Genomic DNA, 27,399 nt, shown 5'->3' with positions numbered 1-27,399 from the left:
GGAGGAAAGACCTTGACATTTGGGGAACTAAGTGCTCCACACATGACTGGAGTGTAGTAAGCAAGGGCAAGGGCGGCTTGAAAAGTGCAGTAGGGAGCAGCATGTGCAGGACTTACAAGCTTGGGTAGGGAGTTTGGGTTTTATTTTAAGTGCAACAGGGGGCCACTTAAGCGTTTTAAGGAGGGGTGTGATGTGAACAATTTTATGTAGTGAGAAGGTAACTTCTGCTGCTGTGTTTAGTATGTACTAAAAGGGAGATGGGTTAGATGGCTGTTACGGCAGTTGAGGGTAGATGGGGTACTGGCCTGGGCCAAGGTGGTGAACAGACGGGATTCAAGCTATGACTTGGAGATAGAACTGAGAAAATGATCCAACAGACACAGAAGGTCGGAGTTTTAGACAACTTAGCTGTGGGGGCTCCAACCCCTCTGCCCGCCCACCCCCACAGACCCTGGTGGGCAGTCACTATCATTTCAGTGCTAAGCACTCAGTGTCTTGGCATTCATTATCTTCCCGAGCCCTCTGGTTTTACTTGTCCTTCAGCTTCTGGCCTGCATTCCACAGATATTCCTGGGTGCTCTGTTCCTGCTTGCATTCTGAAATGGTGTCTATGGAAAGTACTAAATTGTTCCATCCAGGTCACACATGAGGCTCACAGATTTTCCACAGAATAGAAAGGGCACCTTTGCAAATCTCTGCTTTTATGTCTTCCAAAGCACCTAGAAGGCACAAAGAAGCGTCCATAGTTCTAAAACATCTATGGTTCGATGTCATCTGAGCCAAAAGAATGTGTTTCATATCTGACCTCCACAAATGCCTCAACTGTTTAAGCCAAAGTGATTTCAAAACCTTCCAACACTTGGAGTTACCCCAAAGACTGTGTCTCCAAATGTAGCCTCAGCACCTTCTATAGAGATCCCCCTCCACAGCCCCTGAATTTCTGCTGGTGGAGCCCAGCAATTTCACACCTCCACCAACCACAGTGGTTGCTATATTATATACAGTAATGTTGGGGAACCAAAGCGCTCGAAGCTGCAAATATCTTCTCCTAATAAAAACAATGTGATGCTCTAATTAATTTAGAAAACTGTAGAGTTCAGAAAGAAAAAATATTAAAGTTTCCTGGGACCTTCTTGTTTTGCTTGTTTTTTTTTTATTCTTCAAAGTGCTATGTGATTTGCATACTCTCAGAGGTCGATATTATTTCCATTTTCTATATGAATAGGCTTGGATAGGTTAAGGAGTACTGTCCTTCAAGGTTACAGAGCCAACAAGTGTCAGGGCCCAGATTCAAACTCAAGACTGCCTGGCTTCAAAGCATCTGTTCCTTCTTCTCCAGTCCTCTCCACATATGTGTGTCTTTACAAGGCCTTTCCTCTAAAACTAATCCAGAGCCCATGACTGCCTGGAAACTGGTTACATTTGCTCACGTCTTCCAGTGGTTCAAGGGATTGCATATCACCAATACACACATTTCCTGCCCAGTGGAGGCAAGGGGAAATTATGTGGGTACGTAAAACACAGAGTTCCAAACTACCAGGTATCTCCAAGAATTGTACTGTACTGCTCTTCACCAAAACACACCTACCTGCTCAATCTGTATATTCTTTCTGGGGCTGGCAGTTATGAGGGTCCCTTCCCTCTCACTGCCAGCTTCTCTAACGGGATCACTCCAGGAAGGAAAATGAGAGAGGAACTGGGAGCAGGGCCACGGGCCTCCCAGCCTTGGGAAGGCAGGCACCTCTGTGGCAGGAAGCAGCTGCCTGTTCAGTGCTGGGCCAAGGAAACTCAGGGGCTTCCTAGCTCCAGTGCCCGAGACTGAGAGAACGAGGCAGAAACCCCAGAGCACATATGCCTTTCTTCTCCAGGCTCCTTGCTCACAGATGACTTACTAGCAAAGTGTATTCAACGGAAACAGCATCGGTAGGAAACCACCAGGTAGATATGGAGCGCACTTTTACAAATCTAAATGGTAAACTCCTGATGATAAAGCAAAGGCTTTAATACAAGTTGTGAACTCCAGATTGAGTTATTCTTCTCAGTACACGCACTAGCAGCAGCCATAACTCTGGCGAGCGAGAGAAGGAGGGAAGTTTCTGTAGGAGTGGAGTTACTATGCCTCTTATTGTCTTGGACAGTTCAGTTTGGGTTGAACTAGGCGGTCATTTCTGAGAGCACCTTTGGCAATGAGTCTGTGTGCAGTACACAGATGCAGTCAGAGTGAAGAAAAGGCAGATAAAACTGAGTGGAATCTCTGTATCAAATCCTATGGTAAGTGCTTTTGGTCATTTATTGCTTACAATGCCAAGAAAGGTGCTGTTGTGATCACCATTTTACAGATGACAGAACTGAGGCTCAGATGAGTCAAACAACATGCCCAAGGTAACAGAATAAGAAAGCCAGAGAGTTATGACTCAAATCTGGAAGGGTCTGACTCCCAAACCTTAATTCTTAAGTAACAGACTTTACTTCCCTTAATTCTTAAGTTACGTATTTTACTTCTTCTCTTAGCTACGAAAGACAGAGAAGAAATCATTTAAGACAGTTAATTTATAGAAGAATGTAATCACTAGAGAGACTGTATTGTTACTACACCTTTCAAAAAGCCTACCTTTCTTCTGGCAGATAAAGAAAATAGCTCCCCCTGTTTCCCGCTGAAGGTGGTCAAATGTCAGTCAGTCTGAAACATTGGTTTGAGGTCCTACTTACCCTAATCACATGGGCTCACTGACCATGGGATTTGCTATATGAAAAGCAGAATACAAAAAAGAATGTGAGACTCATGAGGACAAGGATCTTCATTTTATTCCCTGATGTATCTTAATTGCCTAGAACAGTGCCTGGTATATAGCTGGCACTCAATAAATACGTGTGAAATGAATAAATGGCCTAAGTTTAGAATAGTCAGTAGTATAACTTTCCTTAATATCACAGTAGGGGACATGGTAACCTGGGCCATTGGCCAGCATTTATTCATTACTATGTTAAATAGACTCCAAGATGGCTTTCAACGATAACTACCTCCTGGCACTCATAACCTTGTGTACTCCTTTCCCATACTGTATCAGGGTTGGCCTATGTGACCAACAGAATATGGTAGAAGCAAAGGTGCATCACTTCTGAGATCAGGTTGTAAAAGATTGTGACTTCTGTATTGGTTCTCTCTCTCGGATCACTGTCTCTGGTGGCAGCCAGCTGCTGTGACTTGAGAGCACACAGACAGCCTATGGAGAGGCCAACACGGCAGGGAACTAAGGCCTCTGGCCAAAAGCCAGCAAGGAATTAAGTCCTGCCAACAACCATGTGAGTGAACCTAGAAGCAGATCCTCCATCCTCAGTCGAGCCTGGAGGTGACTGCAGCCCCAGCCAATAACTTGACTGCACCCTCATGAGGGACCCTGAACTAACAGTCCCCAACTCCTGACCCTTAAAAACTATATGAGGAAATAAATGTTTACTATTTTCAGCTGCCAAGTGTTGGGGTAAATTGTTATGCAACAATATATAACTAATACAATTAACTAATCTTGTCATCTTGCTAACATGGCAACTGGAATTTAACTTTTGAACAAAAAAATCACACTAAAAATTTTTAGAGAGATTCAGAGAGCTCAATTCTGCAAATTCTTCTCCCTCCTGAAAGTATAAATATGTGTCCTTCTGACCCACTATGGCCGTTTTTTCTTTGCCACTCACTGAACAGTTATGCACATATGTAGCTACAGGAGGGCACAGATGGCACATTGTGGTTGTGTTTATCCTCAAGGAGGTCCAGGTCAGGGAGTGGTACCCACCTCCCCCAAGGGAGGGAAGAAACATTCTTATGAACTTTTAGAAAAAACCTTTCTGCTGACATTAAATTAGTTTTGATTCTATTTTAATTTTCTGTAAACTTACGTTCAAGAGTGGAGGAAATATAACTCATTAAACAAAATGATTAGATACTTTTCAGATTGTAATAAGGACCGTGAAGTCAATGTGGATATCATAGCTCACATAGCTAGCCCTGAGAGAGAATCGCTTGAGATTTTTTTGAATTCGGCAAAGTACCTAGAGTGATACCTCACTCAAAGAGCCATGCAAGGAACACTCATCAGTGAGAATCCCCAGCTCATCTTGCAGAAGCTACAGGGAGCTTTCTAGGATGGCCCAGGTAGATAGGAGACACACTACGCAAGACTTTTTCGCAGCAATGATGCTTTTTCCACCAAAGGAGTGCTATGAGCTAGGATATGTCTATGAAACACTTGCAGCTCAACAAGGCGAAAATGGAATGAAGTGGAATTAACTCCTTCTTATATTTATTGGCTTATGTCTCCTGTCAATTAATGCCCTACCACAAACCTAACAATAAAGTACAAAGATATGATGATTCTTCAGGAGCCTTCGAGAAGGGAGTCGTTATGAAAGGTACTACTTAGAACACCACCACAGCCCCAAAGCAGCTCTGTTGAGCTGAATGAAGAGCAGACTTTTGAGATTCTTCTCTAGCCCTCTGGTACACCCAAGCTCAATGGCAACTGAAGAAGAAAGCACATTTTACTGACTCCGGAGAAGACTCTGGTAGAACGTCCAGTCTCATCCCTGAGCAAATCTAACCTACAGGAGTAGAGTGGACAATTCCCACTAAGGGGCTAGGTGTGTTTTCCCCGTCCCCCTTCTTCTGGCATGGGGCCATTATCTTGTGAATTTCTGGATTTATATACAGCGATAGTCTTCAATTCATTATTACCTTAAGAAAAGGGAGACAGGAGGAGTTTGTGAGGGGGGTATGTGTGTGCATGCACATGCACAGTGGATTTTTTATGCGCTGAAGATCAATTAGCCAGCATTTGCAGCAAATGAATACCCACCAGGACCAGAAGCTTTTTGTCTTTGAAAGCACTAGAAAAGAAGTGTGACTTAAAAGCTAGAGCAGGAAGCATGGCAATAAGACAACATGTTACATGGCAAGAACCAAGAAAGTCAGTGTCTTCAGAGCACAGCCATTTGGTGTCGAGGGAGAGAACACATGGAAGCCATGTGCGGGCTGGTGGAGCTGCTCATCTGCCTGGGAGGTGGGCAGGAAACATCTAAAAGCAGCCTGAGGGGTAAAAACAATACTGAGGAAAGATGCTTTCAAACAGGATCTGTGTGGAAAAGACACTTATCATTTAGCTGAGGATTTCCAGGCCAAGATACTTCCACAGCATATGGTTGCCCACTGGGCTCATGACCCCTGAAACACACACACTCCCAGATCTTTTTATTCTCTCCACCTCATAAATGCAGCCAATCTCTGAAGCACAGTTGCTCTCCTCTGCTGCAAAAGGTTTCAGGAAATGCTAACTCCTCACAAAAAGCTGGTATTTCTCTTGTGATGGAGCACAAGAATTTGCCTAACACTACTTTTAGAATCTTAAATCACAAGAGGAAGATGTCAAAGTTCAACCTCTCTTTTTTTTTTTTAGCATTTAAATTCTCAAAGCTCCTGTTTTAGGGCAGTAAGTCACAATCACATCAAAAGATTTATATGGGGCTGGCCCTGTGGCTTAGTGGTTAAGTTCGCACGCAGCCTGGGGTTTGCCAGTTCTGATCTTGGTGCAGACATGCACCACTCCTCACGCCATGCTATGGCAGCATCCCACCTACAAAATAGAGGAAGACTGGTGGCACAGATGTTAGCTCAGGACCAATCTTCCTCACCATAAAAAAAAAAGAAGGTTTATATGTGTTTTGTTACACTTGCTTAAATTCTTTCCAAAGATAAACGAAATAGACATATTCATGATACTCTTTCCTTCACCAAATTTCTGAATATTACTGTTTAAAGTCCTCAGTCATCAATGATATATGTATGTACGTGCAAGCCAATGAGAGTTTGGAATATTATTTATGTTCTCCTAATGGGACTATTAAAGTCTCCATAATTTAGAGTGTGTAGGAAATAGGTCTACAGAACACTTTTATTTTAAATATAGAAGATTTTAAGGGCATAAACAATTTACTCAGTGTACTGGACTGCATTTCTTTGAGCTGTTCTGGTCATTCATGTAAATATGTGTAGCAAGCATCATTCCCTCCATGCATCTTTGATGGGCATATGTCAAAGTAAAATGACCTAGCAGTTCCATTTCTTCCTCCCTTCAAATTACCAATATGACTGGACCATCAAATTAAGCAACTAAATGCCAAATTTTCCTTCTTTTAGATCATGCACAGTTTTGAGTTAGATGAGTGGAAAAACAGTCCTGAAGTCTGAGCTTTTTTTTTTTATAACAACTTTTCAACAGTTAAACTGCTTTTGGTGAATACGAGTAAAGAAAGTGAGCTCCCAGTCACAGTACATGTTTACAACTAAGTTAAAGGCTCTTAAAAATAGGGTGTTTGATGGTCCACTGCCAAAATACGAACTCGAGCAGCCTGGAGTGCACAGCTAATAATAAAGAGTCAGTGTTACTATGAAAATCTCTGAGACGGAGCTCCAATTCAGCTTTCTCCTTTTTACCAAGAATTTCCCCACAACGACACAGAGATATAAATTTGGAGTTAGAGGTCAAGATGGGAGGGGAGGAAGGCTCGAAATGGTGGAGGTCACTTAAAAACAAAGGAAAACACTGCTGGATTGGGCTCAAAACTAAACTGCAAAACAGCACAAAAAGAGTTCAGCCGCTACCTGAGGACCGCTTTGAGAAAAGAAGAAAATGCTTAGATAACAAAACAGATAACAAAAGTTCAAGGTAAAGGAACTATGTTAGGCATGAAGAAAGCTACGTGTGCTTTCTGTTCAGATTCCTGAAACTAGAATGAACGGATACACAAAGAAAGGAACTATTCAGATCTCCTAGAACTGTCTGTTCTGTGAAGAGTGGAGAACCACAGTGCCCTAGATCCAGTAGATTCTTCTTCCTGCCACTACAAGCCTCCGCTTCAGGTTCTTTGGCCCTTGGAATCCTTGGAGAATCTGATAAAACTATGGAACACGTCCACAGTGAAAATGCATAAATGCCATCACACAAAACTTTGCATTCAGCTCAGGCAGTTCACAAACTCAGGGCGCAGTAGCACTTATCTTCTAGGGTAAAAGGAAGCTATTGATAATAAGAAAGCACTTTCCAAGAGACCACAGAACCACTTCATTCCCGGTGCCTCTAGTGGGGCTTGGACATAATAGCTCAATAGATATTTACCAAAAAATGTTTCAAAGGCAGCTTTAGCAGGATTTGATTCCTAAAAGAAAGTTCCGGTGATCTCACTTATGTTTAGGGCATCCTTTGCCTATTTCGACATTGTTTCCTTCCTTGCTTCTACCAAAAATGGATTTCCTTCAGAATACTGATCATGAGTAATGGTATCTCCAGAATTTCCAAATAAGAGAGGGTTGAAGGCAATCTGGTTGCAAGTCAGGGAGGAAGTGAAGCTGAGTTTGCGTTGCACTTTACAAAATACTGAAAAAAACCTCAGTTACCTTAGCTGAGTTCTCAGAGAGAACATAGGTCATAATGTCTTCAAGGAAACTTGCCTTCAAGGTACTTATAATTAACTTATTTAAACCTAACTTTATTGCATAAATGAATATAAAGCTCACTCTCAGTATGATCAGGTCTTGAAGCATTCCTTCATGGGAGGAGTCAACATTTCACCAGGAATATATATTTAAGATCCTCCAGGTTTGGATTCCTGAATCCTGAAGACTCCATCCCAGGGACTCGTCAATCATGCTGCTGTCTCTCTGCCCATGGCAGATATCAATAATGAATCACCATGGCCCTCTTTCCCACTGAGTTTGGACATCACCTTAGAATCCTCCACATAGGGCTTCAGGTGGCTACTACTAACCTACCCTGGCATGCAAGTTGAAACACATTTGTCCCTCACAGATCCTATATGTTCAAGCACTTTCTACCTTGTAAATAACAGGAGGCTGGTAACTGTCTCAAAGAGTAATCTGCGGCCCCCAGGCATTCACGCTGAATTTCATCTGCACCTCAGATGATGAGTTAGTTCTAATCGTTATTGACTTTCAAAGGTCTTCTTGCACTTGGCTTCCCAATCAGGCCAGGATCATGTGTGAGCTGGAGCCTGATATTACCTGTATAATTACCCTCTCTTGTCTGCAGTAGGAAACCACGACTAGACCCATGGGCAATGGCATCATCCTGCACTGTGCAGACCCCGACTCCACCACTCACAGCTGAATGACCCAGACATGTTCCTTCACCTCAGGCCTCAACTTCCTCATCTGTCAGATGCAAATAAGATTGTACCTACCTCATCAAGTGATTATGAAGATACATGAGTTAACATTCTAAAAACACTTACAAGAGTGCCTTTGTTAAATAGTAATAAATGTGATTTTTAAAAAAATACGTTGAACCAAAAGGATACCTTGAAGATCAGTGTTTTACATTTGGTGTATGGTACATTTAGTCACAGAAATATAAAGGGTTAGGGTCCTTCAAAAAATTCACATTTGGTGTATGGTACATTTAGTCACAGAAATATAAAGGGTTAGGGTCCTTTAAAAAATTCATGCTCGCCACAGTTTAATTCAACAAACGTTTACCAAATGCTTGCTTACTACATATCTGACACTATTGTAGTCCTTGGGAATACAAAGATAAATAAGGCACTTCTCCACCTTGAAGCAAAATTTCATCAATGATGAAGCCCTGCATTTTCTCCAGGTGATGAGAAAACACCCATCAGCATAAAAAACATATTCGACTCAGACCTGAGTGGATTCAAAATCACTTTTCAGCAAAGAGCTGCAAGGTCTCTCCCTTAAGCTCCAACTAAAATATGCATTCCAAAATAAGCAACAGCAAAGAGAAAAACTTAGACCAATCTTGGTTTCAGAGATGAATCTGCTTCTTTGAGTCAAGATCAAGTTTCTCTTCATAACAACTTTGCAGCCCTCTCTCCCCAGACCTTCGAGTTGACTCACTAAACTGACAAGAAATGAAGATAGCAAAGTGTGGGCTTTCATAAATTCAAAAAGTTTTTTCATCTTGCCTTAAATTCTTACAAATTAATGAATTTAAAAAAAGAAACAAAAAACAAAACAAGACTCTCGTTTTTCAGCCTCCCTTATTCTAGATGTGATGTGCCCTTGGTGTCTGACATCCTCATTCCATTCATGATTGTCATTCTTTCTAGGAGAGTCACTGCTTCAGAGTATGTGTGAGTTGTGCTTCTGAGAGCTCAATACAGTCAAGGTCCTCATCTTAGATGCAAATTCAGTGATGAATTTGGGGCCCAGTTACTCAACTTTGCCAGCTGTGAGCCCTGCACAGGCCCAGGGGTCAGGAGGGTGGGTGGCTGCTCACTAGTGGAGTTGGCACAGGCCAGTTCAAGCCTCTTACCAGTCTTTAAAATGGGTGTAATAATACTCCAGAGAACAAACAGAGATCATCTGTGTGTACACATTCAATAAACTGCAAATTTGCTATTCAAAAGTAAGATATTATTAGCATTTCTCAGCTTCTCCAAGTCTGTTTCCCATATGTAAAGTTAAAAAAAGCTACGCTTGCCTTATTTATAGCTCACGGTTTCTGTGAGGACTATATGGGTTGTATACATGTTAGATGATATTATGACTACTGGAAACGCCACTTACTGCTTCTGCCTGCCCCTGAGAGTCTGCTATGCCTCCACCTCCTTGTGGTCCTGATGCTAATTTCCTGACCGTTTCTTTTCCGTTTCTACTGTTAAAGAGGGCCAGTATTCTTCTTGTCCTCTACACTTGCCTTTTAGTCATTTCTCTTTAATTCTCAAACCTCAATGATGTCTAACAAAATGATGACAATAGCTCCAAGGCACAGAAGATGCTGACATAACCACCTTCCTCCCTAGAAGCATCAGAACCAGCATTTTGCAGACTGTGGCCAAAGCAGCACAGAGCCTGGAATGGGGAAGACCACTGTGCAGGCAGCTGTCCAGGTTCAGAGCAGGCACTGGCAAAGGAGCCCATCTTCTAGCTCTGAGGGTAGTCATTTGTTTACGGTTATCACTTGCCACTTCCCAGAGTGTTTCCCAGATTTGCTTCCTTTTAATTAAGCCAAATCAATCTCCAATCAGCCACATTAAAGAACAAAGAGCTGTGCATTACTGCATCACTAGTTAAATTTATCTCATTCCTTTGTTTGTTTACTCTCCATCCTTTCCCCTTCCCATTAAAATGGCAAACTCCATCAAACGAGCACTTTGTCTCTCCTGTGTGGCCCAAGAGCCTAAAACATGACCCAGCATACAGTAGGCACTCAATATATATAACGTCTATTCCTTCATCCTTTTCCTTGCACCAGTGTTTCTACTCATGAGAGACTGGGCTTTAGAGTTTCAAACTGGAAAGAATCTTAGGAGATCATCATGTCCCTGTATCTTTCAAATGTTTGCAGCACTGAACCATGTTTTTCATCACACATAGATATATAGATATGCCTTAATATATATATATATGTTTTTTGTTAGTGCCGTCGAGTAGATTCTGACTCCTAGCAACTCTGTGTACAACAGAGCTTAACCCTGCCCAGTCCTTCCTTTTGCGCCATTCTCTCACCTTCCAACGCTCTATCAGACAATGTTCTGCTGCTATTCATAGCGTTTTCACGGCCAGTTTTTTCAGAAGTGGATGGCCAGGTCCTTCTCCCTAGTCTGTCTTAGTCTGGAAGTTCCCCTGAAACGTGCCCACATGGATGACCCTGCTGGTCTTAGAAATATCAGTGGCGTAGCTTTCGGTATCACAGCAACATGCAGCTGCCACAGTATGACAACGACAGACCAGTGGTGTGGTTCCCTGACCAAGAAACAAACCCAGGCTGCAGTGATGAGAACACCAAATCTTAACCACTAGATCACCAGGTAGATATTCCTTAGTGTGATTAAAAACTAGCGTTTATATACATAAAGTTATATCCTTTAATCATACTTAGTGAGATTAAAAACATTGTTTTATATATATAATGGATAGTTAAACAGGAAATGAAGACCTTGGAAGCCCACCATGTGTTCCTCCATCTCTCTTTCCTGCTTCCATCCCTGAAAGACCCATACAATATCTCTAGTTTAAAAGCCATTGATCTGGTCATTCACTCAACAAATATTTATTGTGGATCCACAATATTTCAGAAACTGCTAAGGCCCGGGGATAGATGTCGTGAACAAGACTGACGAGGTCCCTGGTCTCATGGAACTTATATTCCAGTGGGGAAAGATAGGAAATGCAAAAATAAACAAGGAGTCAAGATAAATTCGGACAGTGATGAAAGTTATGAAGACAACAAAACCTCTGTGATGGGATAAAGTGAGGAAATGGGATAAAGAGGAAAGAGAAAGAGAGATCAATCACGTATGCCTACATTAGTTAGGGCAGCCAGGGAGGTCTCACCAAGGAGGTGATATTTGAGCCGAATCCTGCATGACAAGAATAATCCAGCCAAGCGAAGTGCTGAGGAATCCAACCCTTCTGGGTTACAGATGGGGAAACTCAGAAGGAGGAGTGACTAGCCCCAAGGTCACCCTACTAGTTAGCAAAGCTTGGACCAGAATGGAGGTCTCCTGTCACTCCACACTTAACCATTGTGATAGAATGTTCTCTTTTCAAGTTTCTGCTGTTTGGCACACTCTTGTCTTCTTGAGCAATTTCCTTTAAAACTGATCTTCTTTCTTATATTCTTTAATGCATTTCCTCATTTCTATTTTCTCTATAAAGTCACCCATGTAACCAACTTGTGTCTTTATATACTAAAAATAACCATGGTAAACAAAAGGCTTGTGTATTTGTGTAATGGGGATTTGGGGGCATTTTTCTTTTTTTTTAAGATTGGCACCTGAGTTAACTTCTGTAGCCAATCTTCTTTTTTTTCTTCCTCTTCTTCCCAAAGCACCCCCGGGACATAGTTGTATATTCTAGTTGCAGGTCCTTCTAGTTGTGGCATGTGGGATGCCGCCTCAGCATGGCCTGATGAGCAGTGCTTTGTTGGCGCCCAGGATCCGAACCAGTGAAACCCTGGGCCATCGAAGCAGAGTGTGTGAACTTAACCACTCAGCCAAGAGGCTGGCCCCTGGGGGGCATTTTCTAAGCAAAAGTAAGACCTAATCTATTGGAAAAGAAAGGCAACTTGTTTTCCTTTATCTTAGTATTTTTAAAAAGAAAAGCCATGTTGCATAGCATAATACTAACACATTTTCATCTAAAAATCCAAAAACCCTTAACAGAAGAAAAGCTAAGGAGCTTAGAAGTTACCAGAAAAAATGTCACCATCCCTATGGCTCTAGTCTAACAGACAATGAAGCTGAGTGTGTCTACCCTTTGAAACAAAATAAAGTGACAAACACGACCAAATGACCCTTTTGGCTTCCTGCTAGTTACATCTTGCTTTGTGAAAGAAAACGTACAGTGCTGGCCTGGAGCCTAAGATGTGATCCACAGACCCCAAAGATTCTAGGAGTCGTAAAAATGCAATTTGAAGAGCTGTGCTCTAACTAAATCAAGAGATAGGGAGGGAAGGGACTGTCCTATCAAAGAAATTCTCTAGATTTAATATTTGGTTGGGCAAATTTTCCTTTGTTGGTTTGTGGGGAGCAGATCCTGTGCACTTCTTTTTTCCAGTTCTACTAAATCCCTAAACAGATCTGAGTTTTAAGGGCTTAGGGCTACCCTTGGGAAATAGGTGATTACACTCTCTGCTTAGGGTTTTAGTGATAAGAAAAAAAAAAAAAAGGCAGTGGATTGAATTCCCCTCCCCCAGGCCAATTTCTTAGTGATTCTCTTTTGTAGTTCCCCCTTTAAAGTAGAAACATATTTAAAAAATGAAGTGGTGACACATATAAAATTCCATCCATTAATTTCCACATTTCAATTGTTATATGTATACGAAACAGAGAGACAGAGAGAAAAGCAGATGGAGAGACCCATGTATACAGCTAAAATGCTAGTCAATTCCGGAGGAACGAAGGGTCTACAAGAATATCTCCCTTTTCATTTTATATTTTATATTTTATATTGCCTGCAGTTCTTTCACAGGGGCACTCAACTGGGAATCTTTGCCCACAGAAATGTTGTAAGTGCGGTTGAGAGGATCCCTCTAAAAATAAATTTAATGAATCAAACTCCAGTCCTACAACTGCGTTTCTCATTCTGGAACCCTAAACTCCAACAAACAGCGTCAGATATGGAGCGATTTGTTCATTCCTTCCAAGAAAGGTGTTAAGCAATTAATAAGCCTGTGCGTTTTCTCTTCACCACAGCCGGACCTCGTTCTCCAGATTCCTTCAGACCCTCCTCACTAGTACTTTCTATAAAAAACAAAACAAAACATTCCCACCCTTGTCACCTCTCTTTCTTTTGATTCTGCCAGATATATTTATGGAGAGAATGAAGTTTGAGAAACAAAAGCAAAATTATCAGGGAACTTATTCCAAATAAATCAACCCAAAAAGGGCCCCAGAGGTGATCCAAGCCACTCACCAAGTGCCTCTCATTGTTTTTCCAAGAAGCAAACTAAATAAAGGTAAAAAGACTTAACTAAACTGCAGTACTAGTTAGTATCAGTGGGAGCACCAGGACCCTCAACACCCAGTTCCCAGGCCAGGACTCTCTTATTATATCACTAATAAGTATACTAAGTATAATATAGTATCACCGCATTGCTCCCTCTGTTTATTCACTTATTGTGAAGTGTAAGATGAAAGAAATGAGGCACTTAGCATTATTTGCTACCAATGAAAGGTGATAGAGTTTAGAAACACTGCTCTTCAAGACAGAATATGCTTACTCTTTCCCCTGCATGCTGTACTAGCTAGCAAAGTCTTCTATGACCTAGAAGATCGAATGCAATTACATTGCCCATATATATTTGCTATGCTGTTTGACTCTCCCAAGGGCAGCATAACAGTAGAAGGGGAGTGACATCTTTATGAGGTTAACCCTTTTCTATTTTAAGGGTAGACTACTAAAGGCAGATGTGTTCCCTGGAGCGTAACAAGAATGCTGGAAATTTGGTAGTTAGGAGGAATGACAGCACCAGGCCATCATTGGGGGGGAAAAATAAATTGTTGTTCAGAGAAACAGTGAGCTGTGGAAGCCTATGAGAATGCTGATGTGCATGAAGTGAAAGTGAGATGACAAAGGAAGGGGGGCTCGAATTATAACAAGTGAGAAGAGACAAAGAAAGAAGCAAGGAAGCTAATGTTTGTTAAGCTCTACCATGTGCTAGACAACGTGCTAGGTTGGTTCATGTATTATCTTATTTAATCCTCACAACCTTTTGAGATAGTCTTTATCATCATGAAAAGCAGAAAATGAGTCTCAAGATGTTAAGTAACCAGTCCTGGGGTAACACACCTAAAGAGGTGAAACCATCTTCCAGGCTAAGGTTTTCCGGCTCTAATTTAGCAAACCTTTGCTAAGTTACAAACCACTCCAAAAACTTAGTGGCTTAAAACAATGATGTAATATTTCCCATGATTCTCTAGGTTGGCTGGGCAGTTCCTCTGCTTACTCACTCATGTGGCTGCATTGAGCTAGAAGATTAGATGGCCCAAGATGGCCTCACTCTTGTGTTGGCAGTTGGTGCTGTTTAGAAGCAAGGGCACCTTGGTTCTCTGCAGCTGGACACTCATCCTCCAGTTAGCTAGACCAGCTTATTTATATGGCACTCTCGGTGTTCCAAGAGGGCTTCTTTTTTTTCTTTTAACCACTTTATTGAGGTATGATTGACACATAAAAAGCTGTACATATTTAATGTATACAACTCTGTGAGTTTGGGGATAGATATACACCCATAAAACCAACACCACCATCAAGGCCACAGACATATCCATCGCTTCCCCAAATTTTCTCTTCCCTTTGTTATTATTATTATTATTACATTTTTTTGTGTGGCAAGAACACTAAACATAAGATTTACCTTCTTAACAAATTTTAAGAGGGCTTCTTAAAGCCCATTCTCTGAAGTAGCACAATGTCATTTCTGTCACATACTCTTGGTTAAAACAAGTCACAAAGACATTCGAGATTCAAGAGGGGAAATAGCATCCACTTTTTGATGGGAGGAGTGGTAAAGTCACATTATAAAGGGGCAGGTGGGATGGAAGGAATCACTGTGATCATTTAAAAAACAATCTACCATAGGCTCTAAAGTCCATGCTCCTTCCAGTACCAAAACTTTAATAAAAACCCCAAATTGTTCCTAATTGTTCTTTTTATAGGTTTATTAAAAATCCTTAATAAAAAGACTACTTTTTATAACCTGCAATAGATGTCAGAAAACTTGGGTTCTAGTCTTACCTCTACTGCTACGGGATCTTGGAGTATTTTCTTTTGAATGGACTTCAATTTTTTTCATCCATGAGAAAAGGGTTTTGTCTGTCTTCTTTCTAAGGGCTCACGAAACTCTACAAATTGATAGAATGGTGTCCTAATTTTAGATCAATATGAGCTAGCCCTCATGGGGGATGGGCAAGATGAAGATGAGAGAAGGCTAGAAATGAAATGATTTCTATTTTGCAACATATTCCCTTTCATTGCTGTGGGTACAGAATTTGAGAGGCAGTAAGCAAAGGAAACTGCTTCCCGTGAGTGCTTGAAATCTCCCATGATCTGGGTGCTCCTCTGACCACTTCCATTTAGTACATGCTATGCTGGAATGGGTCCTCCGGCACTATAACAAGGATTAGAGTACAAGTCCTTGCTCTAAGGGATTCTAGACCTGGTTAGACAAAACAATTGCCATGCAACACACACTCACACCAGCAAAGCAGACAGTAGCAGTGAAAAGGCTCTTGAGCTGGTCTCTTCCTGAGGGAAACACTTAGCTGGGAGCTCTCTCAGAAAAGATATTGTTGCCTAGTTTATAGAAGATCAGGTTCCCAAGGAGAAAACTAATGTTTAATTTAGCACAAAGACAGCTCAGAATCTCTCTCTGGGGGACTGAGCCTGCAAACAGATCCACAGGCAAAGAATCTAAGCAAGAAAAGGAAGCTCTCTTTGGTGCAGTGGCTACAGGACTTGGGCGCAAACTTTAGTGAACTATTGCCCCTGCCCGTCGTTTCTGTCAGGAGCACCGCTGCTCTTTCCTGTTTACTCTTATGTCTGTACTTTGCACTTTTTCAACACTTCTGTGAAACAACCAAATGGGATCATACCACCAGCACATACTTTTTGCTGTCTGAAATTACAAGGTGCAGTGTGGCAATCAGACGTGCAAGCCTTAGCCGGTTTAGCAAGGATCAGTCCACTTAGGTGAACAACAGCAAGAAAAAACTTAAAGTTTCTCAGTTGCCTAGCCAGAGAATGTTTTTATTTTTACGTAATTTAGACTCCAGAGACCTCCAGAAATGAGCAGTGTACACTTAAGTACGGCAATCGTCATTCCAAAGACACAGTACAGTACAAACTGTATTCAATTAAGCCACTTCTCTGTACTCTGGTTACCATGGCTCTAAGAGATTATACTGTGGATCCAACAGACTCCCGGTAAGTTATTAGCAATTGCAGCAAACTTTTGCCTTAAGTAAGTTTTCTGGAAAAAAACCCAAAGAATAAAAAACCCAGACATGTAATTAACTTTCTGTTCAAATTCGTCAGAACTACCTGAAAAGAACTCTGTTGTACAATGAGGAATTCACGGTGTTGGGTTTCATGTGGGTGAGAATTATTAGCGTGCTGGGAAAGATCCACAACTATAACTCGGCCACATTTCTGATAAGAGAGAATTTTTTTAAACGACCACGTTAATGACTCTATATTAACATATGAACCTGCCATAATGACTCAGGAAGCAAGAACCCTGTTTAAAAAAATGTAAAAAAACCCAAACCTGACGTGAGTTTGACTCTGCATTTCCTAAGAATATTATCCTTCAAGAGGAGGAAGGGGATGCAAGTTTAAATGATGGGGAGTAAACAAACAAAAACATTTTGACTCCCTTCTTTGCTCTGAGTTAGGACCCATAAATCCATCCTTGCCCAAACGTTGTCCACCCAACAAAAGTATTCTTATTCTAATCTTGTCACTTCTTTATAGAAACATTGTGCTTTTGATTAAGAATTATCATCACGAAGACTTGCTTTGAAGCCTCGGCAACATTTTCCTCATGTTTCTCATGGAAAGTCACACGAGGAGGTACTGAGCAAAGAAGAGATTTCAAGCTAAGGACCACATCAAGGTATGAAATTTTCAACATGCTCCAGGTCAGGGCTGGGAGGAGGGCGAATTCATGTTGTCTGTTCATTTGCAGTTGCAGTTAGTTAACTGGATTCCTTAGCAACTCGAGCCAGGGATCTGGCTTTCAAAAGCATAAATTTAAATCTCCACAGCAGGCAACTTCTAACTCTTTCTGACTCTGTGACCAGATTCACTTCAGAATTATTCATGAGTCTGAATTAAATTGGTAAATTTGGATTATTCCGTTTTAACGATCCCAAACTCTCAACAGACAGTTTAAGTTTCTCATTTACTCACAAAGCCCACAAGCCAAATTCCCTGGGCCACTGAATGGAAACCCAGCCTCTATTCTAGAAGAAGTCAGGAGTCGAATAAACACTTACCCTAGTCAAGTTCTAGATTAGGAGTTCTAGAATCCTAGGAATGGAAGAGATATTAATTGATCCTGTTCTCAAATGGACACTCTGAACCCATTTCAGAAAAATGTAAATCTATCGCAGATAACCTCTCCACATTAAACCATTTACGGAAACTGGATAATCCTTCACTAAGCATTTTAAGGAAATATTAAAGAGAAAAGCCATGCCCTTCCACAAACTGTGTCCCTGATGCGCTTCTGGAAATAGAAGCCTGGGCTGGAAAAACCATGAATCTGACTCAAGTATATTACATCTCACATTAACAGCAATGGCTCAACTTTATTGAGCCTCCACTAGGCTCCAGGCAACCACCTCGTTTAATCAACAACCCTAAGTAGTTAGTTCTATTGTTATCATTACATTTCACAGCTGAAGAAACTGAGGCAAGAGAGTCTGACTTAACCAAGAAGACACAGACAGTAAGTGGTAGAGCTGCGATTTGAAACCAGGTAGTCTCCTCCCTGTCTCCAGGCTTTTTCTGGCTATGCTGCCTTGACTCCTAAACAAGCCAACTTTAACACTTCTATTTCCAACCTCGCTGCACCTCTTTTAGACTGAAAATTCTAAGAGGAAAAGGGTTATATGGAATTGCTCATTAATGTATCATGGCATAGAATCGATGCACAATGATTCTTTATTGAGTTAATGCATAATTTCCTCAAACTTTAAAAAGCACCCAGGTCCACAATCTTGATATGAAATTTTAAAACCTTCGCTAAAACCATTATGATCCATGGAAAGCGTGGTGCATAGTAAATATGGTTATTCGTCCATTTTCATAGCTATTCCTTTAGCAAATGGTTATGGCAGGGCCCAACTCTCCAGCCTTCTTCAAGCCTTGCGGAGAATATGTGAACTTCTTCCTTCCTCCTCTCTACAAGGCAATAGAACAACTTTTATTCTCTCACATCTGTCCCTTAGATACCTGTAGGAAAGGGTTGAAGCTGGCAGCCATAGGGAGATAGCCCACTAGCCATGGTCAGCATCCCAGCATCATGCCTTGAACCAGGGAGGGAAGGAGTTGTTAGCTTTTCTCCTCTGCCATCTATCCCACAGGGTACCTTCCCTGTGCCCTGTGAACATGGACCAAACAGGGAAAACTGGTATCTGACTGACCTTAGGGCAACTAAAAGATCTACAACACATCTGCATGAAAAAGCAAGCAAGAGAGTAAGTAACTCTCAAAGACCACCTGGAATCGTAGCTTCTCATAAATTTCTGCTCACGATTTTTTTTTTAATGAAAAGACCTGTTCCAAGTTAGTAAACTAGCAAATTCATTTGTTGGGAAGATCAGTTTACACATCAAGAGAATACACTTTTAGCACAGGGCAATTCTTATTTGCCGTGGAAGGCCTCGTGAGCCTGAAAAGAGAGGTGTAGTTGGTTCTGCTTCTTTTAGTTTCTCTTCTGTGTCTAGCTGGTGTGCTTTTAAAACCATCTCCTTTCTATGCCAAAGGCCATGTCATGCTGCATATAACTCACTGTGAATGGGAGAAGTGTGTAAATAGCAAGGCATTAAGCAGCTCAAGGGACTTGAAGATAGGTAATACAGAACACTTAGGCAATGCGCTATGAGAAGGGGCTGCTGGAGGGGAAATGTAATACTTGTCTTCGAGTATATGAAGGATTATTATTGCTTCATAGATGCTGACTCCTCTGAGCCTTCCTTGCTTTACCACTTTCCAGGGCTTCTGATTTAACTCTTGCCAGAGCTCCAGACCCTCCAGGGGGTGGATCGACCTCACCTGTCCCCCTCACTACTCACACCCAACCGGCGTCAGTCAGGCTCCACTCTCTGTCCCCAATTACCTAATGTTCACACCCCTCTGCACTTGGCTGCCCCACTCCACTTTCTCTCCCTCCTCCCAGGCCCTACTAGTGACCAACCTTCTCCATAAAGCTCTCCCTGGCCTGAGTTTGACTCTCTCTCCTACCAACCACTAACAGAACTCATGTTCTGAGCACCTCCTATGTGTCAGGCACTGTGCTGATTGTCTTGCTAAAGAATACTAACTTTACTTTACAGATGAAGATACTGATGCGCGAAAAGAATAAAATTATTTCCCCAAGCTCATCCAGCTGGTAGGTGTGAAGTAGGGATCTAAACATAGGTCAAACTATAAAATTAATGTATTAAGTTTTTCCATTTTCCATGTCTCTAAGCCTCAGTTTCCTCACTTGTAAAATAGGGCAAGTGTTGCGTACTTACCCGGTTTTTTTTTTTTTAAGCCATTACATAAAATATATAATAAAAGTGTCTTGTACATTCTAGGGCTCAATAAATGTTTAGTCCTCTCTCCCTCCAATTTTCTATATCAGTTTTGGTCCATTCTACCTAATTAGTACTTTCACTGTTACTTTACCAATGTGGTCTGGATTTGCCTACCAGACTGTGAGTAAGCAGGGACTGTGTCTTTAGCTCTATTTCTCTCCATTTTCCCACAGAGCCTGTTAGAGTGTGAAGGAAATTAGCATGAAAATGCAGAAGAAAGAATTTAGAATTGTTTTCATTAAACATGATCCTGCCTATGAACATACATAAGGGCCTGGATTACAGAACAAGGAAGGAGTAGATTCCGCTCCAAAGGACTTAGGTGCCCTGCATATCAGAACCGGATGATGTTTTCCAAATTTCCTTCTATGCATCTTGAGATTAAATAGCAGTGCAAAAAACAAACACACACAACAATAGTTAAAACAAAGACAGCTAGTCATGGCCACTCTTTTAGTCATATTTAATTGCTATGTCTAGGAACATGAGAAAACCCATGTTTGTCTTGGTACTTACAAAAGGTTTACAGTCATAAGGAAGTCCTACAGTATTAAACTTTAAGGTTCAGAAAATTTGATGAACATGATTTAGCAATAACATTATTTCAAAGAAAGCAGATGCCTTCTATAAACAAACATTGACCTAAACACGCAACATAACTTGGTTGACATAATATCACCTTGTTGTCAAAGCAAGCTTTCTGTCAATTTTTGAGAAAGGGTTATACCAACTTCCCTGTCCACTTGAACTGTTTTATCTTTGTGAGATCTTATAATTATATTTACTGGAAAGAAGTTGTAGGAAGGTCCTGGATAGATAAGAACTCTCCCTTTATTACTTTGTTCTGGAAAACAGAACAAAAATAGGTCAGTTCTTAAGGAAACGATGGCTGCATATATAAATAATGTAAATACTCCTATTGCTGTCCTGGGGAGGACATTTATCACGTAGACATCTACAGACACCCGGATCTGGCTGATGACTTGTTTCTGTTCTCAGCCCTGCACTTAAAGCTCTCAAATTTTGAATTGTCAATTGGAAACTTGATTAGTATCAGTTAAAAACAACCAGGGAACTCTGGCAATGATTTAACTTGTTTGACTTTCTTAAGCTAACAATTAACATTTTAGACTATTGTTGACAAAATATTTAACTTTCCCATGCCATTTGTGCAAACGACTTTTCTAATTTCCTTAGATGCTCTGGTGGACACACCTTTCTAAAGCTGCTCAGGTCCATGTAGGGGCCTGTAAAGAACGTGCATTCAAAGACCCTAAACACTTTCACAGCATTGCACATTTTAACTAGGATTTCCTGGGACCTTTGGGAACACTTAAATACACTGATATCTCAGTCTTATCTTGACAGCACGAAATTTGAAATACCAATCCCTCTATTTACAATAAGAGCTATTTCACTATTTAAAACAGACAACTGAAAGCTTAAGTATACATTTAATCCTTGGAAAAACTGGCGTTATGATTTGTTCTTTAGTAATTTATTATTCGTAATACTAGCAATAATGCCTCGCCTTTCTGCAGTGCTTGACTTCTTCCAAAGCCTGTTCAGAAACACGCATTTATTTGCTTCTCTCAACAAGCTAGGGCAGCATTATTGTTCTCTCTGTTTTACAGATGACTGCTAAGTAATCTGTCCTAGGTCGCCTAGCTGGTTGGTGATCAAGCAGGCACAGAACCGAGGATGCAGACTCCTTGTCTGATCTGCTTTCTTTCCTCCACGCTACATTAGTGAAAGATAATCTCTAAAGCCAAAGATGACTTAGAACCACTTATCTACCCATCCTAGCAACACAGTCTATGCAACAGAAAAAGAGTTTGTCTCAGGCAAAAGGGAAAGATTAATAACACACCACAGAAGCTAGAAACCTTGCTGTTCCACGGACCAGCAATTATTCAGTTTCACAGTTCATTCAAAGATTCAAACATACTTCACCAGAAAATGATTTAGTGCCTAAAGCCTGCTCCAAGTGGTTAGAAATGCAGATCCACTCAAAGCCCTACAATCCAGGCCTCCGAAAGGCCCTGTTCCTGCAGTCTCTGCAGCAACGGGGCTTCCCCTGAACTTACACTTGAGTTAAATGAAGAAACCGGCTGAATAAGGGCTGCAGAATTAGGCTCTCAATGTGGACAGAATTAGAACTGGCTTGGAGGTTATTCTGGTATTGTTCTTGAAACTCAGGCTATTGAAAAAACTCAGACATTATATATTTCTCGCAGTACAACACCCCTCCAAGTCAACACTATCCCACAGAACAGAAGTTCTCTTTTCACCCTCATTCAGCAAATATTACCGACTATATACAAGGCATTGTACTAGCAGGTACACTGGATACAGAGCTTTCATCTGAGGACACGGCGCATATTTGATTTTAGATGATCAATATTCTCTCCCTTTCTCCAAAGGACGTTTATGGCCACATATGGAACATGCATTAACAATTAAAGTGATACATTCAAACACCCAGACAGAAATAAATCTGCTTATAGACACAGTAGCAATAAAATTAAGAAAGAATTCTGACACTCATACTTTGCAAAGGGCCCTGTAAATTAATAGCGTTTCTGAAAATAAGTGCAGCCCGAGTGAAGTGAGCCCTGCAGATCTAATGGGCTTGGTGAATCACTCCCAAATGCCCAGGCCTCCCTTCAGACACAGTGTTATCAAGCTAATACAGAACTGGCATCACCATCTGTGAGTACCATGCTGAGTAACAAAACACCAAATTTAGAAGCTAAAATGGAGAAGGGAATTTCCAATAACCAAAAGGGGGGGGGTGGTGGTGCATCATCCCTTGCAATGCCACACATTTGCAATGAAAAAGCAACCATTGGAAATGAACGGAATGTTCCTTTTACTCCTAACTCACACTGCACCTCTCGTCATCACCGCGCTCAGAGAGGGAGCTCCTCTAAGGGAAAGTTTTAGGAGATGGTTGGTGGTTAGGAGAGAGAAGAGATTCCCTCTTAGCACAGGAGTGGTAGAGCAGCCAGCTTCGGCTTCTGCAGCAGTGAGCCCTCAGTCGGGAGAAGGCCAGACGCTGCTCTCTCACTTCCTCCCAGCATGGATATGGTATCGTAAAGTTACAGTAACCAGTGAAGTTGGTTTCATTTTGCATCCCAAAACCCCCTCGAAAAAGAGGCCGCCTCATCTTACTTCCAAGTTGGAGAAAAGCAAAAACCAAAAGAACAAGGCCATAAGCAGACCCGCCACCTTCCTTGCAGAGGCTGGGATGTGAAGGCCACATCCAGCCTTGGCATGCAGGCCAGAGACGAGTCTCCCCCACTGTGAAGGGCTGAGCGCCTCGGTCCCTGTATCATCCCCAGAAACACTTACCAGGAGACTGCGAAGCACACAAAGTCGTATTATTGCGAGACTTGCAGACAGATTATAAATTTACTGGGGACAATCAGGCATTTAGATACTTTTGGCTAAAGATGCCAGTGATACACACATACATACAAACCTCATTCTTCTCTCCATTTGAGGGGTTCTTTACCCACCTCCTTCACCTCAGCATCTCTCTTTCACAAAAGAAACCCCCATGGCTCTCCCAGGGAATTCCAGGGAGACAGGATAGAGCAGGTGGTAGGGAAAGGAAATTAGGCCTTGAAGCTCTCATATACCTCCACGGGCTAATTGTATTCAAGGATAAAACAGCAAACACTGGGCATTTTAACTGCTAGCAGTTATTTTTCATTTGGAGTTGGCGCCAGGAAGTTGCAGCTCTGGCCATTCCAAGCAAAATGTGTGTGCAGTGGGGGAGAGGACCACCATCCTAGCCCCAGGGTTTCTGGAAACTTCATTACCACAGACCCAGGCCAGGGATAAGGGCGAGTCACAAAGAAGCATCCTATGGGCCTGTCTGGAGCACATCCTCTCCCTAGAGCTCCTTCTCAAGTTCCTTTGGAGGAGTGTGACGCAGTGCCCTCCTCTCCTTTGGACTTTTTGACTACTTTTGGGCTTGCACGGCCATTTCTTTTTTTCCCTTTTCCATGGCATTCATTAAGGCCGGCTTGGGCAAACTGGAGTTGTGCTGTGAGTGGATACAGGACTTCAGGAGCCCCACAGAACACAGAAATGGAGGAAGCTTGCAGGACTGCAGCACTGTGGGGCAGAGCTCCACCTTCCACAAGAGCCCATTGGCTCAGCAGCTTTGGGGGAAGCCAGCACAGGGCAGGCAGTCACCTGACCAGGACTGGCACCAAGAACCAATGATTCAAGGGATACTCCCTCTGGGATGGGGTGTGTCTGCGCCTCTGAGGAAGAACTTCCAGCCAGAAACTTAATCAGAACTTTCAAGTTTGATGTCCCGTCACCAGGAGTGGCTGAAGACAAGGGACTTCCTAGGATGATTGTGTGTAAATAGCCCAGTTGTGCCTGCCCACTTTAATGAATGCTGTAAGTTGGCACGAGTTGATTGTAATGCCTATGAAAAGAAGCTGGATGGGAGAAGGGAGCAAGGGAGTCTGTAGAAAATCAGGGAGGAGGCCTCTTAAAAATACTCCCTCACTAGTCTTTGGGATATTTCCCCAAATTTTGTTTTACACTCAGGGAACTTGTTCCATGTTAGAGAGCACCATTTATGCTCCCTTAACCCAAGGAGAAGGAGTCCCTTCAATGGGGGATGGGGAAATGGGACAAGAAGGAAAGGCTTTGATAAAGGTCAGCTGGACTGATAAATGCTTTGAGGCTGAAAATGGCTTGTTGGGCCAAATCAGAGCTGGCTAGCAAAAGCAGAAGGATCCTTGAGATAGGGCTTTCCTCAGTGGCTCAGATCTTGCCAACTTGTAGCCACCTCTTCTACAAGCTGTGGACCCCAGAGAACCTCTGGAAAACTTAGGCTTCTTACCACTTAAGGAATACCCTACAAGTGGAGGAAAACCCATGAAGGAGCACCAGCAAAACTTGAGGAATGAGAGTATAAAACTGCACAAACAGCACACTCAGTGGCCTTTAGGTAGTCAAGTGACATCTTGGCCCTTTTCGCTGTTCTCCACTCAACATCAGGCCAAGGCAAGCTCCACCCTCACAAAAGGCCACACGGCCACAGCCAGAATCATGAGAAAACCAGGTGCCTTACCGCAATCAGGGCTGAGTTCCTCTGGTCCCCTGGGGTTGAAGGTGGTGGCTGCTGCTCTCCGTCGATCCCACCACCGCCACCGTTATTGCTACTGCTCAGCAGGTGCTGCTGGTGGTGATGGTGATAGTCTGGTGGGGGCGGAGGGGCTGCTGTTGCTGCTGCTTGGGAGGACGTAGGAGGGGCAGCAGGGGGCGGTGGAGGGGCTGTAGTGTTGGCAGCAGTGGCAGTGGCCTTGGTGTGTTTGCCAGCCTTCCTTGCCCCCTGGCCGTGCTGCACAAGGCTCAGGAGCTGCAAGGTGCTCTCTCTTTCCCGATCTGAGCTTTCAGCCCTACCACGCTCATAGCGTCCTTCACAGCTCAGGTGGTGCTGGCGGCAGACGGCGATCCGAGCCCGGAGGCGCTCCACGATAGCACTGTGCACTCTCGGGGTGACTGAGCCCCCTCCAAGGAGCCCCGCCCCAGGGGCCCCCCCTAGCCCTCCTGCGGGGGCCTGTGGGGGCGCTGTGTCCCCCATCTTTCTGGATACAATGATTGCCGCCTCTGGGATGGTGAGGTGGAAAGAGGCTACTGCTAGCTATGGCAGGCAAATCTGCTTTTGACAATGTGAGCTCAGTGTTCAGGGCCACATGAATAGAGGTCTTCAGAGGTTGGGGGGAGCAGTGGAGAAGGTGTGGGGGAGGGGAGTTAGTAAAAAGAGGGTGAGGAGAAAGAATAGAAACCAATCACAGAGGATAAGTTGGAAACAAACCCTGATCAACTTACTCTAATTGCATTTGACAGCTCTGGAGAAGTTGGATAGAGTTGGTGGGTTTTGTTCCCCCACCAAGCTGACAAGAACCACTAGGTACTTTGTAAACACACGATCTGGGGGTTAGAGCAAGAATTCAGGGATTGTCAAGCCAGAGACAGAAACCGACAGCAAAGGGAATCGAGAGAGGTATTAATAGAGAGCTGGACTCCCCCTCATCTAGTTGTTTCGGAAAATTCTTTATGGGGATGTTTCTGCAGAGAAACACATTTCTACCACCGTCTGTGTAACCCGCAGCCTTTACTTTTCCTCAGGTTTAAAAAAAAAAGTGCTGTTTCAGAAGGTTTTGAAGTCAATGTTCAAAACGTACAAAAATCAAGAGAGACTGTCTTTTGGCTTTGAATTTGTCCTCCCTTTCCCTTTGCTCCGGTGTTTTCTCCTCTGTGGGGTACTGTAGGATGTTGTCTTCTCCCAAAAGAGGGAGACAGCTTTTCAACTGTTAACAATGTCAGTAACTCGACTTTTGGACCATGCTTTTTTCTTTAGCTAATCCAATCACCGGTAAAATCCTCATTCCCTCTAAGGTTTCCCAGCCTTAAATGAAAGCAGTCTGAAGTCGCTAGCCACTGAGAGAGATCCTTCAACACATTTTTTTCTTTCCCGCTTACGTTTCTATTCCTCACCCCCGGCTCTATTCTAATACAGTATCAAGAGAGAGAAACTCTTCCGAGAGTAATTTACAAACGATGGTCAAACTTACAAACTTCCAGCAAATTGCACCGAGTCATGTCCAGCCACTTTTCTGTCCACTTTTGTACATTCCATCCCCGGCCAGTGGATCTGAGGGTCTGGACTCGCAATAAGCAATGTGGTTCTATCTCTTGTATTGCTCCGCTTTATAGATGGAAAAAAAAGTAGCTTGTATTTTCCTTTCTCTTTTCCGTCTGTTGTTAGCCGCTTTGCTGACACTGGCTCCACTGCCCGGAGTCACGGCGATACACAGGCTTTCATTGTGCTCCGATAGGAGAGGGAGAGAAAGAGAGAGAGTGAGACAGAGAGGGAGAAAGAGAGCCAGCAAGCTGCAGATGGGGGTGGAAGGGGGGGGCGGAGGGGGCGGGCGGGAGAGCTTATCCGAGGCTCCCTGGTGGAAGGCTGGTGCCACTGCACGAGTGAGTAACTGCAGCCAGGCACCGGGGAAAGGGGAACGCAGAGGGCCTCCCAGTGGCCAAGAGGTAAATCCCAAAGCCCGCGCGTCTCAACAGCGCTCACTTAGCTCAGCCTCAGACTTGGCCAAGAGGGGAAGGCTGGGGAAATTCCCCAACCTCTACACAACTACTTCACCAGCCCTAAATGTTTAAGAAATTCCCGGCCAGGGAATGTATTTTCCCTTTCAGACCTACATTACACCCCTCTGAGGATATCATTTTCATTTTTCAATATGTTGTTGATGACACCACTGAGCACCCTAGCAAGAGCTGGGTGAGCACCGAGGAAATGTTCATCAGTATAAGGAAGACATCCGAGAATGTGGGTGTTGCGGGCGGGGTAGAGAGGAGAGGAAATCACATTGTTAGCTCCGAAAGGGCAGAGGGTGCCTGTCTCACCCACCTGTTTTGTGTGTTTCTGGGTAAGTCAATCTGGGTGATCACAAACCAATCAGTAGGAATAAATAAAATATTTTACGACTATGATATTACCAATACCAGTTC

General features: G+C 42.8%; 1 protein-coding gene and 1 long non-coding RNA gene across 2 annotated transcripts in view; one reads left to right on the top strand and one right to left on the bottom strand.

Moving 5' to 3' along the window:
- Positions 1-26,773, bottom strand: part of MAML2 (mastermind like transcriptional coactivator 2) — a 331,653-nt gene extending 304,880 nt beyond the window's left edge. The window contains exon 1 of the mRNA XM_014835356.3: positions 24,944-26,773. Within this exon, the coding sequence (XP_014690842.2) occupies positions 24,944-25,456 (513 nt within the window). The 5' untranslated portion in view covers positions 25,457-26,773. The remainder of the gene's footprint in view (positions 1-24,943) is intronic.
- The window catches only part of LOC139041113 (uncharacterized), a 33,774-nt gene continuing 22,528 nt past the window's right edge, over positions 16,154-27,399 (top strand). The window contains exons 1-2 of the long non-coding RNA XR_011495718.1: positions 16,154-16,459; positions 17,009-17,150. This is a non-coding gene — a long non-coding RNA (uncharacterized lncRNA). The remainder of the gene's footprint in view (positions 16,460-17,008; positions 17,151-27,399) is intronic.

Source organism: Equus asinus, chromosome 20 (assembly GCF_041296235.1).
Source record: "Equus asinus isolate D_3611 breed Donkey chromosome 20, EquAss-T2T_v2, whole genome shotgun sequence".
Lineage (NCBI taxonomy): Eukaryota > Metazoa > Chordata > Mammalia > Perissodactyla > Equidae > Equus > Equus asinus.
Note: the sequence above shows the minus strand (reverse complement) of the source record. Positions and strands in the feature narration are given on the sequence as shown.